The 17,709-nt window shown below is 39.9% G+C and overlaps 1 protein-coding gene across 1 annotated transcript; it reads right to left on the minus strand.

Moving 5' to 3' along the window:
- Nucleotides 1-308: 308 nt before the first annotated feature.
- On the minus strand, nucleotides 309-15,179 carry Tbp (TATA-box binding protein). The gene is made up of 8 exons (XM_076926546.1): nucleotides 15,037-15,179; nucleotides 11,965-12,128; nucleotides 10,086-10,465; nucleotides 7,232-7,319; nucleotides 3,871-3,962; nucleotides 3,100-3,267; nucleotides 1,846-1,940; nucleotides 309-1,026 (listed from the first exon to the last, which is right to left on the minus strand). The coding sequence occupies exons 2-8, from the start codon at nucleotides 12,016-12,018 to the stop codon at nucleotides 947-949; spliced, it is 957 nt and encodes a 318-aa protein (XP_076782661.1). The 5' UTR covers nucleotides 12,019-12,128; nucleotides 15,037-15,179; the 3' UTR covers nucleotides 309-946.
- Between the last annotated feature and the right edge of the window lie 2,530 nt (nucleotides 15,180-17,709).

Below are 17,709 nucleotides of genomic sequence, written 5' to 3' on the forward strand. Positions count from 1 at the left end.
GCCATGACAAGAATACTATACCAGAGAAGCAGCTACCTGTGGACAGGAAACCAACTCCTATACTTGAGTCACTGACTCAGAGCCCTGTGTCTCACTAGCTATGAAACCTTAGGCAAGACGTTGGCAAAGGCTGAAAAAGGAACAAAACAACCAATTTGGTGAAAATCTCAGGCACAGTGGACTATCTAGGAAACAGGGGTGTGTTCAATGGGGATCATAGAATCTGCAGCATGTCCATCCTCACTTCAACAGGCAATAAATGTTAATCAAAAAACCAAAAATCAAACACACAGACAAGCAAACAAAACAATGGTCTCAGGTGTTATATCTAAAATAAATTTCTTTGACAGTATGATCACATGACTTACAAGGTATCATAACAAAAATCTAACAATTTACAAGCTGTGTTTTTGGGCAGAGTACTCTGAAGAGAGAAAAGTATGTACATCCATTTGTTTTGATTAATACAACCATTCAGTCCTGCAATACTGGGAAGGCGGAATGTATCTGGCACAAAAATAACTCCTAAGAGTTACAAACTAGAAAAACAACACTTTTAAAAAAGATTTTTACTTTTCTGGTAGAAATATAAAAACTGGCTTGTGTGGGAAAGGTTAAAATAAAAAGTCCAATTGTACAGGTGGCTTGAACACTTAAAAGTTCTATCCCTTAAACCAACAATCACCAAGAGCAGTGTTTAAAATCTAAATATAAATAAATGGGCAGTGCTGCCCAAGTAGCAGCACAGAGCAAGCAACTCACAGTAATGCTGCAGGGTGATCTCAGTGCAGAGGAGGGAACCTTTCCAGTATCCTGCAGCAGGACACACGGTGTCACTTCATGCTGCCACCTCTAACAGTCCTCCCAACTGTACCATCAGTGGTACCAAAACTGACTGGTTTTAAAAAACACGTGGGTAGGAGAGGCAGGAGTACATGGCAGACAACTATGTGGTCTTCCTGAATCCCTTTAAGATGGGGTAGATGTTTTCAAATGCTTCATAAATCTCTGCTCTAACTTTAGCACCTACAAAGACATATTGGAACAGAAATAAGATGGTTAAGTAACATTTCTTAAAATAGAAAGTAACATCATTACCTTAAAACATAAGTACAGTTCTCTCCATACCCAGTTAAGACAAACAAATGGTGGTGTTCTCTTATCACAATCCTAGCTGCACCCCCGGCTGCACCCCCTTTTTTGAGACAGGGTTTCTCTATGTAGCTCTGGCTGTCTTGGAACTTGTGTAGATCAGGCTGGCCTGCCTCTGCCTCCCAATTACTAGGATTAAGGGCCATGCCCAGTTAGCTCTCCAGCTATGTTTTTACAGTTTTGTTAGCATTTTAAAAAGTGATATACCTAGTGACCTTTAAACACCCTAGACCATCATTTCCTTACTACAGAGTTGGTCCTAGGCCAGGATCCACACATCAGCAAGACCATATCTACTCCCTAGTCTAGTTCCTTCCCATACTTGGTCCTGAGTGACACGGTAGCTGACAAGCACCAAGGACAGAAACCTTATTCTCACAACTGTTGGTATTCAATTAAGCTTCTTCTCAGTCTTGCAATCCTTGAAGTGTACTCTACTAACCCCCAAGGAGCAGGGCCAACTGAAAACAGTGTTGCTTCCCTGCCTGCTGCCACAGTCAAGGTAATCTAGCTGACAGCAACATCAGCAGCAGGACTCTGCTGTTCTCATTCTTCCACCTTTCTCATGAAGCTTAGGATGGAATGCAAAACTTAAAAAGCATCCTTACAAGTGGCTAGACAACTGCCCCAACCCAGAAAATGCCATCCTAACATCCTTTGCAGTTTTAGTACACAACTTCCCTTCCAACTTACCTGTTAATACAACTTTTCCAGAAACAAAAATAAGGAGAACAATTCTGGGTTTGATCATTCGGTAGATTAATCCAGGAAATAATTCTGGCTCATAGCTAGAAAGAAAATGGGAATACAGTTTAGAAATCACCAGTTTTTTATGTGTTTCTAGATACAAAGAGGCTTTGTGTCAGAAAGTACTGAGTGAACAATGCAGTTGTACACACACAGGACACACAAGAAGAAAACCTTGACCAGTCAGGACATGTCGACCAACTACTGGCTACACGTCCTCCTATCACTTAATGCTGTCTTCAGACTCTAGATTTTCTGTGATAAAAACAAAAGCTGATACTCGCGGTCTGATCCCGACTTAGATTCACTTTAACCTAGTCTAGGCAGAGATAGCAGCTCATCCAAATCTCACCTTTCACTCCTAAGCTAAGAGAGACAGTCAGCCTTGTAATCATGTCACCTTTCTGAAGAGAACTATTCTGGAGCTGTCTGTTTTTCTAACAGATGACTTAGCCAGAGTAAGAAACCGGACATCTACCTGAATTGACATTAGTTAATGTACTTTAACATAGTGATTTCAGATTTCTTAGTTCAGTCTACAAAAGGATATGTCTTTCTTGTGAGTGATCTGGAGATAAATTCAGGACAGGTCTACATGAGAATAGCAACACGAGTGAACTCCTGAAACTCAAACAAAGTTTCTATGTTGAAAACTGTACTCAATATGCCAGGGTTAAAAGTGTCATGCGCAGAGGCCATGGAGTAAGAGGAAGCTGGTGAGTGTGAGGGACCTGGTAAGCTGATGCCGAGATACGAATGTGAGCAGGGATGCTAAGCAGATATTCAGGCAAACAAAGGATGGAAACATATGGACAGTCTACCTCTGCTGCTCATCTTTACACTGTGTTGGCATGGTGACAAAAACTGACTCAAACTAGGAGAAAAGTGATAGAAGAAACTACAGATTCATGTATTTACATCTATTTACTGATGAGCAAAATGGTGAGGCACACAGAGGTGAACTAAGTCATTCCAATGAAAGAGAGACTGGGTGTCATGTGACTGAGGAAATGGGGATTCTAAGGACAGTAGAGAGTGTAGTAGCAGAAGTAGCAATACCTTGTGTTTACAAGCACTTAACTTGCAATGACATCATACACGTTTAGAAACTGCACGTCATGTGATACTTCATCCTACAGGAGCCTGAGTAGATTATAAACGAGCTGTTGGAAAACTACTCCCCGTACTTCTTAGACCTACCTACTGAACTGCTGGTGGGTCAGCACAAGGCCTTCCAGCCGTATAGGAAACTTCACATCACAGCTCCCCACCATGTTCTGGATCTTGAAGTCCAAGAACTTAGCTGGGAAGCCCAACTTCTGCACAACTCTAGCGTATTTTCTTGCTGCTAGTCTGGATTGTTCTTCACTACAGAAAGAAAATCAGTGAGTTATGCACGGAAGCCAGATGGAATAATTTAGACAAATAACAGAGTCTAAATTAGGAAAGTAATTAAACTATCTCTGTGTCCTTAACAGAAACCATATATCTATCAAAACATCACCCTTCTGTCTGGCACATGACTGCCAAGCCCGAGGATTTAAAGGACTCGATGTAGCATGTGGTTCAATTAGCATGATCACTGTCGTTACCACACTCTGACCTATAAATCTCTACTGAAATGAAAACTTCATCTTTATTTAAAAAAAAAAAACTAGTAAAATTTATTATTGAGAAATACAAATTCTATCTTCCTTTACATCAAATCTCTATTCATTTTTAGAACATCACTAGTGGATAAAACTGATTTCCCACCTCTGAGTTTTCATCTGAACAGCACAACACAAATGGCACTGCTACAACAGAGCACAGGAGATCAGAGGCAACAAACTAGTGTGGGGCAGGAAGCTATGCAGAGTCGTTAGAGCAAACCATTCAAAATAAGGTGAGAAGTGCTAGCCTATAACACACAGATGGCAGAGCCTTTTCTCTCTCAGTCCATCCACCAGAAACGAAGCCTCCTTAAGGTACCTCTTGGCTCCTGTGCACACCATTTTTCCAGAACTGAAGATCAACGCAGTTGTTCGTGGCTCTCTTATTCTCATGATGACTGCAGCAAACCGCTAAAATGTTAGAAAGAAGCATAACACGGTGTGAATGGAAGAGTACAAGGAAAAGTTGCCTTCATGTTGACTGATAAAGAACCTGTGTGACTGAGGGAAGCTGTAGTGCTGTGGGGTCCTAGGTCAGACTCTCTCTGCTACATCAGAGATTCCTATCAATGAACTTAAAAAGTATCATTTAAAATGTTTTTTAAAATTCTTTTTCTTACATTTATCTACTTTTTGTATTTCTTTATAAATTTTTAAAATTTATTTTTAAAAAGCTTGACCTTTTTTTCTATTATTTTCTAAGCTTTTTCTTTCTTCTCTTTTGAACTTTCCAAGTTTGCCCAACTAAAGCAACCCATGAGAACTGAAGTCAGCACTGCAGAAAATACTTAAAGAAATGCTATACACAAAGGAAAAAAGATAGACATGAAAGCTCAGGAAAGAATAATAATCTTATGGGGAACAGATGAATAAGTGAGAACCAAGAAAGAATCAATCCTGTCAGACCCAGTAAACCAACTAACTCCTAATGAGGATAGGAGAGAAAGCCAACCAGAAAAATCAATCAATAAAATTTCAGGAATCAGATAATGTTTTCCAGTAATAGCTCTAAATGTAAATAGTCTTAACTATCTAACAAAAAGACAAAGACTAGGTTTTTTTTAATCCCACAATTTGCTGACTGTAAGAAACACACCTCAATGGTAAAGACATGCAAACTGAAAGTGAATGCAAAGGAAAATCATAAAGTAAGCAGAAACCGAAAACAAGCAGGGTAACTACACTCATATCTGACAAAGTAGGCTTCAAGCAAAAATTTGATGAGACTACTGCATCTTAATGAGGGTGAATGGTCCATCATGTAGATATGATGGTTGTCAATATTAGAAACAACAAAAGCTTGGTTACATAAGTGACTAGTGACCAAACTGATTCTTTATATTTAATCTCCCAATTAGCCTTATACTCAGTTATGAAACTGAACATGATATTGATCCCATATTCCCATATTCAAGACTATTCTTTCCCTCATTCTCTAGATACTACTATATTGCCAGGTTCAAGATGACACACAGCTAATGAGATCATAGTACAAAGCTGGGGAGAGTGACACACAGTTTTAATTCCAGCATTCAGAAGGCAGAGACAAAAGAATCTGAGTTTGAGGCCATAAAAAATAAAATCATAGTATAAAGTATATAACTCTATTACAGACAGAAACATAAGGCAGGCAATGTTTATACAGAACAGTTATACAACTTAGGACCCCACTTGGTTTGGGCTATGAATACATCCTTCTGCTGATAATGAACCTGGCAGCCCGAGACCCTTACCTTCGTGCACAATACACATACAGTCCTCTCCAAAGCCAGAAACCCAAGACTCACAAACCAGGACCTACACAGATATATATATATACACATATACATACACACACATACAGGACCTACACAGATATATATATATACACATATACATACACACACACATATATATATATACACATATACACACACACACATACAGGACCTACACAGATATATATATATATATACACATATACATACACACACATACAGGACCTACACACACACACATATATATATATATACACATATACACACACACACACATACAGGACCTACACAGATATATATATATACACATATACATACACACACATACAGGACCTACACAGATATATATATACACATATACATACACACACATACAGGACCTACACACACACACATATATATATATATACACATATACACACACACACATACAGGACCTACACAGATATATATATATATACACATATACATACACACACATACAGGACCTACACACACATATATATATATACACATATACATACACACACATACAGGACCTACACACACATATATATATATATACACATATACATACACACACATACAGGACACTTAGAAACAATGGAATAAGTTTCTCCTTCCTTTGATGATCGTCAAACACAGACCCCAAGATGATTAAAATGCCAGAGCCATGAGCTATCCGCTGAGGAAAGCTGCTAACAGGGAGTGGAGCCAGCCCAAAAAGGAAAGAACTGTGTTGCAGTCAACAAAGATGAAAAAGGAGATGGAGATCTGAAGACCTCTTTCACATCATGTCTAATGGAGATGCAGTTTGGAGTTTGTCCATCCTATTTCCTGTCTTGCTTTGGGATTACAGTTAAGTGATTGGATGAATTTCAGAAGCAGAAGCGATTTTGAAATTTGGATTTTTAACACTGTTGAGATTGCTATAGACTATGGGGACTTTTGAAGTTGGACTAAATGTATTTACATTATGCTATGTTTAGGTATGGTTCCCATAGACTCATATGTTTGGACAAGCCTATGGGGGCCAGGGAGTGGAATGTGATGGCTTGTATATGCTTGGCCCAGGAAGTAGCACTATTAGGTGTGGCCTTGTTGGAGTAGGTGTGTCACTGTGGGCATGGGCTTAAGACCCTCATCCTATCTGCCTGGAAGTCAGTCTTCCACTAGCCGCCTTCAGCTGAAGATGTGAAACTTCAGCTCCTCCTGCACCATGCTTGCCTGGATGCTGCCATGCTCCCATCTTGATGATAATGGACTGAATCTCTGAACCTGTAAGCCAGCCCCAAATATATGTTATCCTTTATAAGACTCGCCTGATCATGGTGTCTGTTCACAGCAATAAAACCCTAAGACAATCTTTTCTATCAAAAAAAAAAAAAAAACTTAAAAGTTATAGCCAACAATTATTACTGACTAATATTTTACCACCCATATAATCTATGCCCAACTCCTTCACAGGACTATTGAAGTAGACACAAGTTCGTCACCACATATGCTTCAGGATCTAAATGGAATATTCTGTTTTCCAACTTTCATGCAGGATGCCCATTACAATGTGAGCATATATAAACTTAGTTTACTGTATGAATTTCTACATTTAGAGGGCCACATATATAGTAGGTATTTAATAAAATACAAGTTAAAGAACTAAGGACACAGCCTAGTGGAGAGCACTTCCCTAGTGTGGTTACAGTCCCAGGTTGAAACTCCAATACTGCAAAAACAGGAAAACCAAACAAAATGAAAACATTTCAGAATGAACTTTTCCTATGCACTTAACATTCAAAATAAGCATGATACATACTTATTTTTCTGATATCAAGAAACAAGCACAATACAAGTTTTCTCACCAACATTTAGGAAGAATGTTTTGTTTATCTCATACAGTATGAAACACATGAAAACGGGTCTGACCTTGGGATTATATTCAGCATTTCTGGCACGAAGTGCAATGGTCTTTAGGTCAAGTTTACAGCCAAGATTCACGGTGGATACAATATTTCTGCAAGAAATTTGAAAACATGATTACTGAAAACACATAACTTTTAAACAATGAGGGCAATGTCTTTAGGTAAAGTTTACAACCAAGATTTTCTATGAATATAATATTTCTGCAAGAAATTTGAAAAGAAAACACGATTAATTGATGACTGTTTTCACCAAGCTTTAATTTAAAATACATTAACAAAACCCTGCTGACTTTAAATGTTTAAAAAGTGCTCCATACCAGATAGTCTCACTTAGCACTCAGAATACACTATAAGGTGGTAACTATCACTCCCACATTCAGACAAACCAGTGGAGCCTCTAGGGAATGTACTATCTTTGGCTTGGGATGCATATGACTAGCCAGCTTGGCCAAACCAGCAAATTTCATGCTAGTGACAAATCCTATCTTAAAAACCAGGGTGGGTGGTGTACTGAGATTCTCCAACATACAGAGGAAGCACATGCACACAGGCACAAACATCATCATTATCCACCCAGGTCTAAAGGACTGTTTCATGCCACTGGATCCCATTCTTCAAGTATTCTAGGAAATACTTTTTTTTTTTCATCTTGAGACAGGGTTCTTTGTGTGCCCCTGGCTATCCTCGAACTGGCTCAGTAGACTAGGTTGTCCTCAAATACATAGTGCTGGGATTAAAGGCATGTGCTTCCACCACCTGGCCTAGAACTTTTAATAAAAACCGAAACATAGCAAACCACTTTTTCTGTAGTTTTCTAGGTCTTTCAAAGTGGACAGACATGAAATGAACAATGTCATCAAATGCAATTAATAGACCATCAACTGTCACACAAGGAGCACCACCATACTAAGAGCTCTTGAGTCCAGACAACAAGCTCTAGTCAACTGTCACAGTAGGAGCACTGCCATCGTTAGAATGCTTTCCAGACAACCAGCTCTAGTTCACTGCTGTTCCCAGCTCTCTTCTCACTCTCTACAAAGAAGACTCTTGAAATCTAGTGACTCAAAGTCTTGCTGAAAGGCAAGGCAACAGGGGGCATATCTGCAAGCCAGCATGTGGGAGGCTTAGGCAGGAGTATTATCAAGAATTCAAAGCTAGCTTGTATTCTATAGAGAGCACCAGGTTTATCAAGTGAGACAGTTTTCAAAAATACCCCCCAACATTTAACTTAAAAATTAAATTTTATTAGACTGGTTTTCTCTAGTACATAAAGCCAGGTAGACCAAATGTTTTCACTTATTTTCCCCAACCCAGGAAATACTAAGAAAAAGATTCTTGTTTTACTTAAAAATGAGTTTGACTCAGCATGCACATACATGAACTAAATTTTCAGGTTCATTTTGGTGTACCTGTTATAAATTTAGTCATATAAATGATAAATGTATTTTTATTTTAGAAAGTTAAATCTTGGGAGGGAGGAAACATTGAATGTAGATAATAAAATAATACATTTTCCAAAAAAAAAAGAAAGATATTTAGCTGAATTTTTTTTTCCCCCCCTGAGACAGGCTGTTCTGGAACGCACTCTGTAGACCAGGCTGGCCTTGAACTCAGAAATCTGCCTGCCTCTGCCTCCCAAGTGCTGGGATTAAAGGTGTGCACCACCACTGCCTGGCCAGCTAAATTCTTTATAAGGCTACTAAACTGACACCTAATAAGGAATATTACATATAATGGAAACAGTAATATGGCTGATTGCATGCTCTGTGGATATAGAAATACGTGTATGTCCTAAGCTGGCTCTCAAAAATGATTTTAATCAGAAGTACAAACCTGAATGCCCGTGGATGTCAAATAGGCACAAAGAAAGAGTTTAGAGCAGTTCAGACAAAAGGAGTGCTTACAGGGCTTATCTCTTTAAATTCAAAAGTAATAGTTAAAAATAGTTACTCAAAAGTAAAAGTTAAAAGTAACTTAAAATTGTATACAGGCAAGGCAGAGTCAGGTTATGCCACTTAGCTAAAAAAAAAAAAAAAAAAAAAAAAAAAAAATGAGCTGGCATTGCTTGCATATAAATGACAATATATACGGGGAAAACTAAATCTAAATAGGAAACATGGCTCAAAGTAGGAAGATGCAGTTATTAAACACAAAAACCTAAAAGTGTTGTCTACAAAGAACCCTGTAATCAGCAATTAAGCTTTCTTAAAGTAAAGCTAACTTCTTGTTACTAAGTGGTATCTGGAAAGTTTGGGCTGTTTTAGGAAGAAGCCTGAATTTCCCACCTTTTTTACATGTTGGAAATACTTCACTTATGCAGAAAAATTCATCAAAATAAGAACTGCTATCTTTACTCTGAGAGTGACATAGATCTCCAAAGATATAAATATAGCCCTCATGGCTAAAACTCAAGAAAATCCTGGACCCCTAAGACCTGTGCTGACACTATGGCCAATGCTGTTATACAAATGGCCTGTGATTCAGCCAATTAGTTACAAGGAAATGTCCACAGTATCAATGAAGTTTAGTTTGCATTTCAGTGGCCCAAATACATACACACAAGTAACTCCATTTCTAAGGGAAAGTCTCTGCTGAGAGCACTGACCCACTCTGTAGCTTTAATTCCTTGTCAAGAACAGATGAAGTCTCATTATAACAGAATTACCACAGGGTCACTTCCTTAAGTAAATCCATTGTCTGAAAGCAAATAGTGTAATAACACTGAGCGCCTCCTTTGGTACAGAGACAGGACCGGGAACATAAACAGAAAAACCATGACTACATCCACACACACACACACACTCCCTGTTATGCACAGGGGTTGGGAGGTGGTGTGCACATAAGTGAGAGGTACTCACTGAAGCTGTGGTACAATCCCAGAGCTCTCAGAGGCTGGTGTGGCAGGAGTGATAGGGGTCATAGGCGTCATTGGAGAAGGGTACAAGGGGGTGGTGCCTGGCAATGGTGCAGTGGTCAGAGTTTGAGAATGGAAGAGTTGTGGGGTCTGGCCTGAGGCACCCTGCGTGGGTTGCTGAGATGTTGATTGCTGTACGGAGGCTGCTGCAGTTGCTACTGCCTGCTGTTGTTGCTGCTGCTGCTGTTGCTGCTGCTGCTGCTGCTGTCTTTGCTGCTCTTCCAAAATTGATAAACTATTGGTGTTCTGAATAGGCTGTGGAGTAAGTCCTGTGCCATAAGGCATCATTGGACTAAAGATGGGAATTCCAGGAGTCATGGCACCCTGTGGAAAGCAAAGAGAGCAATGATTAAGATACTGATGTTGGGCAATTTAGGTTTTTTCCTAGTAGAACCCAAGTGAAGTATAAAGATTGATGTTTTCTGAATATAATATGTCATCGAATACTAGGGAAGAATTTGTATCCTGAGATGCATCACTATCTTCTGTGGTATTGAACACAGCAGGAGAGCACTTAGGATTTGAACTCTGGATGTTATTTTATGATATGTAAGAAAGATGCTTAGTCTACACAGGGAAACCCTGTCTCGAAAAACCAAAAAAAAAAAAAAAAAAAAAAAGAAAAAAGAAAAAAGAAAAAAGAAAAAAGAAAAAGAAAAAAAGATGCTTAGCCTCTCAAGCATATTTAGACCATAAAGAAAAAGCCTATGTCCCTATTTAAAGTACTACTCAGTATCCAGGTGTGAAGGCACACGTCTTTAATTCTAGCTCTGGAGGCAGAGACAAGTGGATCTCTGTGAATTTGAAGCTAGCCTGGTTTACAATGCAAGTTTCAGGGCTGCTGTTACATAGAGAAACCGTGTCTCAAAAGACCAACCCCTCACCCAAGGTACTATTCAGTATATGACAGTTATCCACTAACTAAGCATGTATTAGTTTTAGATGATGGATCACATGGATGATAGATGAAAGGCCCATGGACGCCTCTATCATACTATTCTAAAAAGTAATTTATTCTACCAAAAATCAAAAAAGGCTGTACAATATTTTCAACTGCCTTTTCTATAATGCTTCTATGTTTTACAAAGATAGATTTAATTATAATATAATTAAAATTTTCATTTATAAAATTTTATTTATAAAAATAAAGTAGATTTAATTATTTATGTGGAGGTAGAAAAACAATGGAGATAGTGAAATTTATACTGAATTGCTTACAATCTAGGTCTAATTCTATTGCAAACACACGCAAACACACACACACACACACACACACACACACACACACACACACATGTGCACATTTTTTTTTTCTTTTTTTCTTTTTTTTTGGTTTTTTCGAGACAGGGTTTCTCTGTGTAGCCCTGGCTGTCCTGGAACTCACTCTGACCAGGCTGGCCTCGAACTCAGAAATCTGCCTGCCTCTGCCTCCCAAGTGCTGGGATTAAAGGCGTGCACCACCACACCCAGCGTATGTGCACATTTTTAACATCAAAAACTAATGTTTAATTCTAAAACCAGATTTGGTAGTAATCAGGATAGGAAAGTAACTGTAACAGGAGCAAGAAGGAACCTTCTAGAGTAAATAAAATACATGTTCTACAGCTCATAGATGGAACAGGTCTTCTAAATAAATAAGGTTCTAAATAAACTTCCCAAACAAAAGAGCATCACGTCTATCTAAATCAGAAATTTTCACAAAGTAAAACAAGCTTGAAAAACTTACAAATCCACATTCAATACTGCATGGTAAATGTCACTTTCTTTTGCTTTCTCTTAAAGGGAATGTCAGACCTCTTTGCCCCTCCCTCTTGCTCTATTACCTGTGGGGAGGCCAAGCCCTGAGCATAAGGTGGAAGGCTGTTGTTCTGGTCCATGATTCTCACTTTCTTCAGTACTCAGATTTTCCCTACAGCATCCTCTGCATATCTCCTTAGAAACTTCTTCAATTTTCTGGGTTATCTTCACACCCCATCAAATAGTGATACTGCTTGGAAAAATGTTTTAAGTTTAATAGATGGACTCGGGTTTCATGTTCACACAAAAAAATAACACAGAACTATTTTGGAATGTATATGTAAATACACACACACACACCCCATATGAATATATGTATCTTTTATTCCCAAAGCCTAGTCCATGTTTCCTGTGACTCATGTAAAATTGCCAACAAAAACTAAGTTGCTGCATGCTTAAATATTCTAATAGTACTGAAAATTAAGGTGTCAAGATCAGTGATAAAAACTGTTGGAGAAAGGGCTGACAAGAAATGGTTCAGCAGGTAAAGGAATATGCTCCAATCCTAATAACCCGAGTTTACCCAAATGGCGAAAGGAGAGAACAGACTCTCACAAGCTGATTCCTCACATAAATGTAATTTATTTTATATGTGTGGGTATTTTGTCTACATGTATGCCTGTATATCACTTTCATGCCTTGGTGCCTGCAGAGGCCAGAAAAGAGGGTTAGATGCCCTGGAACTGAGCTACCATGGAATCATATATATACTTAAAATAAATATGGGTCTTTGGATATACAACTTGTAACTTTGAAACCTATGTGTTCTTTGTGAATTTAGACGATAAATGTTTAGATTAAGATCAAATTGTAGGGTGTGAGAGATGGCTCCAACTTGGTTCTCTGGAAAAGTAGGCAGTGCTCATAACCTCTGAGCCATCTCTTTAAGAACCAGCATCAGGGACCAGCCGTTTGTACAACCTCCACTCTCACCTCCCACCACCATCAAAGGAAAACTAATTCCTAAGCAAACTGTACTATAAGAAGAGATCACTTATTAGGCACTGTTTATATAGCCCTTTTAGGTCAATTCTGGTTTTTAAATATGCTGCTCAGTTTTATACCATTCACATACAATACCTCAAGCATAAAACGCCATAAATATTGAACTGAACACAATATGCTTTAGGTAACCATTGTTTTGTGTTCCAATTTTAATTAAAGGCAGTAAACAATAGATGAAACATTATCTCATTAGAACACATTAATGCAAACTATGCCTGGCACTGGGTTTCTTTAATCATCATCTCTTTAGTGGTCATGGACATGAAATATGAATATGGACTAAGAGACTAAATGTGCAGTTTTTCCTTTGTAGTGGTAGTAGTGATAGAACCCAGAGCCTCCTAAATGGTAGGCAAATAACCACCTTTAATTTTTTTAAGATACTTTTTTTTTTTTAAATCAGTTCAGTTCATGTAGACCAATAACTTGCTCAGAGATGCCACAGAATTGAATGGATCAACATTCCAGATACAATGATAAAAAGGATACAGCCCTTATCAAACAATATAGAAAATATGCAGAGAACTATAAATATTTAGCAAGCACTAAAATTGCAATCATTTACCAAGTAAGGCAAAATGTTGGAAGCTGAAACCATTCTACGATGTGTCTTCAAGACATCTGCACTTAGGACTGGACTTGGCATTGTGATCATGAGTGAGTGTTACGGAAAAAAGAATACAAACTAAAGTCAAGGGGCTGGAGAACTGTTTGGCAGTTAAGAGTACCGCTGCTCTTCAGAGGGACTAGGTTTGATTCTTAGCATACACATGGCTACTCACAACTAGCTGTAAATCCAGTCCCAGGGAAGCCAAAGCTCTCTTTTGTCTTCCATGGGCCCTGGGCATGCATGTGGTGCACATATAGACATATAAGCAAAACATTCACATATGTAAATCTTTTTAAAAGTTAAGAAAAACATAACTGAAGTCAAGTACCCTTATGAGGCCAGAGCTCTCACAATGGAGGGACAATCTAACACAGGTCTAGCAAGAGGAACAAAACCACACAAATCAGCACCATCGCAGTAAAAATCACAGAAGTGAAAGGCGGACAAAGCCTCGGAAGAACATTCAGTATGTGACAGGCTTAGTATGTAAAGATGACAAAGCAGCTGTTGGTGGGGTTGCATAATTCAGGGTGTAAAATGTCATTACACAGGCATGTAAAACTTAAAGAATTTTAAGGTGCAGTTTGAGTATCTCCTTTGTCAAAGAGCAGATAAATCTGAGAAGATTGAAGACTGAAAATACAATTTCAGAGATCATTGCTTTGGTTGAGTCAAAAAATTTTTGGTTTGATTTAATGTCCAAAGTATAACCAGAGATTTATCCAGATCACTTTCTGCAAATGAAGTTTATTGGACGTTTGCTTATATAAGACTGGGGAATCTGTAGCATGCTTTGCAGAGGTCATCTCACACCTGAAGACAATATAAACCACCTTTTCTCATCTGCATCTTAAAATCGCAATAATCGCTGCACCAACTTATTTTTAGATTGTTTTCAGCTTTTGGAAACTGGGCCATCAAACTGAGTATTTGGGAAACCAATTCTGCACAGTCTTCAAGCGTCTGCCTCATCCAGGGCAGCATCTTTTCCCAGAAAAGCCTACACGGACTTTTGGAAAACAACGTTAACCTGAGCCTAAAAACCGACAGCGTGTAAATAAAGTAGCACGTTTTTATGTTAATTTCAACTGAGCTTGAATCTCAGGCTTCTGACGAGATGTTGCATCTCAAGATGCAACCGCTTCCTAACAAAATTATTCTTACTGGAGATAATACGAGCAGCCGTAGGCCCTGGGTAAAACTGTCTTCCACCGGGGGAAGTAGCTGAGACGGGCAGTGAGCGGGGCTGTGCGGTGCCAGCCCCTCGGAGACGCTCACACTTGGCACTGTATTTCATGACCCCGCCGAGGCGGTGATCCAGAGACTGGTACTCGCGGAGCCGCTGCAGCCCGCGCGGAGGACCGTTCCCCTCCTGGCCGCGCGCCCATCCCGCTTTTCCTCCGGCAAACTCCAGGGACCCGCTGCAGAAGCCGCCTTTGTTAAGGCCTCCAAGCAGAAAAAAAAAGGATGAAAGGACCGTTACCTGGGCACTGCGGAGAAAATGACGCGACCGCAGAAACCTAGCCAAACCGCCAGCAGATACCCGCCACCGCTACTGGACTCGACCCCACCGAACGCCTGACGCACATTTGATGCCGTCACTTCCGCCAGTTGCGCTCTCGACAGGAGCCGGGTTGGTAGTGCTTAAGCTGTGAGACACACGCGAAGGAAACGAAGGGGCGGGTTGCTAGCAGTTCCGGGGCGGGGCCTTTGATGGCCCTTTCTAGCTGTGCAAGAGACGAGTAGAGTGTGGAACGGAACTGTTGGGGATGTGGCAATGGGGATCAAGCTCGAGCAAGCGTTTTATCACTGAACTACATCTTCAGTCTTCCATGTTTTTGTTTTTTTTGAAAAAGAGTTTCTCTGTGTATCCCTGGCTGTCTTGGGACTTGTTAGTATTCTGTCTAAACTCCACCTCCACAGTTACCTGGCAACAGCCGGGTATGCTCCTCCCACAGTTACCTGGCAACCGCCAGGTAGGCCTGATCCACTATAAAAGGGGCTGCTTGCCCGCTCCTCAGTCTCTTACTCTCTTACCCTCTTTCTCTTATCTTCTTGCCTCTCTGTCCCCTCCCCCCTTCCACTCTCTCCACGTGGTCATGGCCGGCCTCTACTTCTCTCTTACCTTTCCACCTCCTTCTCCCCACCTTTGCCCTATCTCCTGAATAAACCTCCTCCCCCTTGGAACCCTGTGGTCTGGAGTGGTCTGTTCTGAACTGCGGTCGTTCTTAAAACAACTAACAGGACTCACTCTGTAGAACAGGCTGGCCTCCAACTCAGAGATCACTTGGGAAGGTCACTGGCTCCTCCACTTTGTTTAGTAGATTTGAATGATTGTAGTAGCTGCCTCTTAGAGATTTGTGAGATGGATAAGTAGATGCTCCTCATCATGTTCTCAGTGAATGTTAATGAAAGATATAGAAAACTTATGAAAAATATAGAAAGTTTTTATGACCGCTAGACCTGAGAATGCAGGTTTACTAGTCCCAAGGAAGCCGGACTGAATGTAAGATTTTGGGTCTTCACTGCTCTGGGATACATTCTGGGAGGACTACATTATCCCTGAGTCAGAGGACACTTGCTGGATTAACATTTCTCAGACCTCAGGGAAGAGGTCTGTGGGTGGGGAAGGTCCAAAGCAGGAAGACATATTCCTGACCACAAAGAAAGATGCAAGTCATCTGGGTGGTCCCAGGAACTGGCTGACCACAAGATAAATGGTTGGGCATGGTTACATCTTTACAAAAGATAAGTGTATAAGATGTTTTCCCGCATGACCCTGACTAAATTTGGGTTGGGACTGTTTAAGACTTCCTATTGTTTTTATGTTATGTTTCCTTTGTTACCCCCTCACTCCTCCCCCCCTTGGTTTGTGGTTCTTCCTATATAAACCCTCCACTTCTAGCCAACAACAGGGTCAATTCCTCTGCCCTGTGTGGGCTACGAATTGCCCATCAGTCGACCGATCCTGAAATATACTTCATGCTGCTGCATCAAGAATGGTGTCTTGTGAGTTATTGGATGGCTGCGAATTCCTGAGGCTTGAGGGAGGTTCTCCCTTGGGGGGGGGGGGGCGGGTCTTACATTAACTTTTGTCCAAAGAAGAACAACAAAACAAGCGGCTTTGTGGTTCATTCTATTTTTACCTCTGTTATACCAACTCTCTTCCTTGCTGTCACAAGAAAACGTCAACTGTTTCTTAGACTGGTTCTTAATACTTGATTCCAACATATCTTAATTTTTTTTCCTTCTCTGGCTATTCTAGGCATATACATGTGTTGTTCTGCTTTCTTTCTCTTATACTTTGTACTGTCAACAAGGTAATGAGCGCCTTAGGTTAGCGCCCCTCCGTGTGTGTGTGTGTGTGTGTGTGTGTGTGTGTGTGTGTGTGTGAGATAAACAGTATCTGTGTGTGTTATGTGTGTAGATGTTGTATTGGTTGTCTATTATGCATAGACCTATGTACTATTATATGTATCTATTTTTTTCCTAGAGGAAACATTTTCTCTTAGAAGTACAGGAAACCTCAGAAGATCGGGGAATTGTGAAAATGTAACAAAGGCTTGACAAGAGGCAATTTAGGGGAGGTTTTATTTTGGCTTACTGCTTGAGGGAATACAACCCTGGGGGGAAGCATGGCACCTGGATTGCATCCTCAGACCGGAAGCATAAATAAATAATAAATAAATGTTAGTTCTTTTTTTCTTTATTTAGTCCCAAAATCCAGGCAATGTAGTGGTGCCGCTTATATTTTGGTTGGGTCTTCCCTCAATTAAACCTTCTTGAAACACCCGCATAGATATGCCCAAGAGTTTTTCCTACGTGATGCTAAATTCTGTGGAGTTAACAATATTAACCACCAGATTCTGGCTACAGAAACCTAATATTGCTTCCTGGGTCTCGTGGCTGCATACACCACGCAGTTGACTATGCATCCTGATTGCCTTGAATGCAGCATGAACTACTAACCCTTCTCAAACGCTGTGCCACTTCACCAATGTGATATCCGAGTTATCGTTGCTCTGTAATTGGGTTAATTTTTTTTAGTATAATCGGACCTTTAACTTTCTATCCGCCATGAGTAAATCCAAATGTTTTCTTGGGGTTATAAAACATGTCTCTGTTGGTGGAATTGGCTAGATCCAGCTTGTGCGAT

This window comes from Arvicanthis niloticus, chromosome 28 (assembly GCF_011762505.2).
Source record: "Arvicanthis niloticus isolate mArvNil1 chromosome 28, mArvNil1.pat.X, whole genome shotgun sequence".
NCBI lineage: Eukaryota > Metazoa > Chordata > Mammalia > Rodentia > Muridae > Arvicanthis > Arvicanthis niloticus.

Coding starts and splice junctions, on each gene's coding strand:
- Tbp (XM_076926546.1), bottom strand. CDS start 12,018: ATGGACCAGAACAACAGCCTTCCACCTTATGCTCAGGGCTTGGCCTCC. Junction 10,466..11,964: donor AGGGCTTGGCCTCCCCACAG/GTAATAGAGCAA, acceptor TGCTTTCCACAG/GGTGCCATGACTCCTGGAAT. Junction 7,320..10,085: donor GGGATTGTACCACAGCTTCA/GTGAGTACCTCT, acceptor AATTTCTTGCAG/AAATATTGTATCCACCGTGA.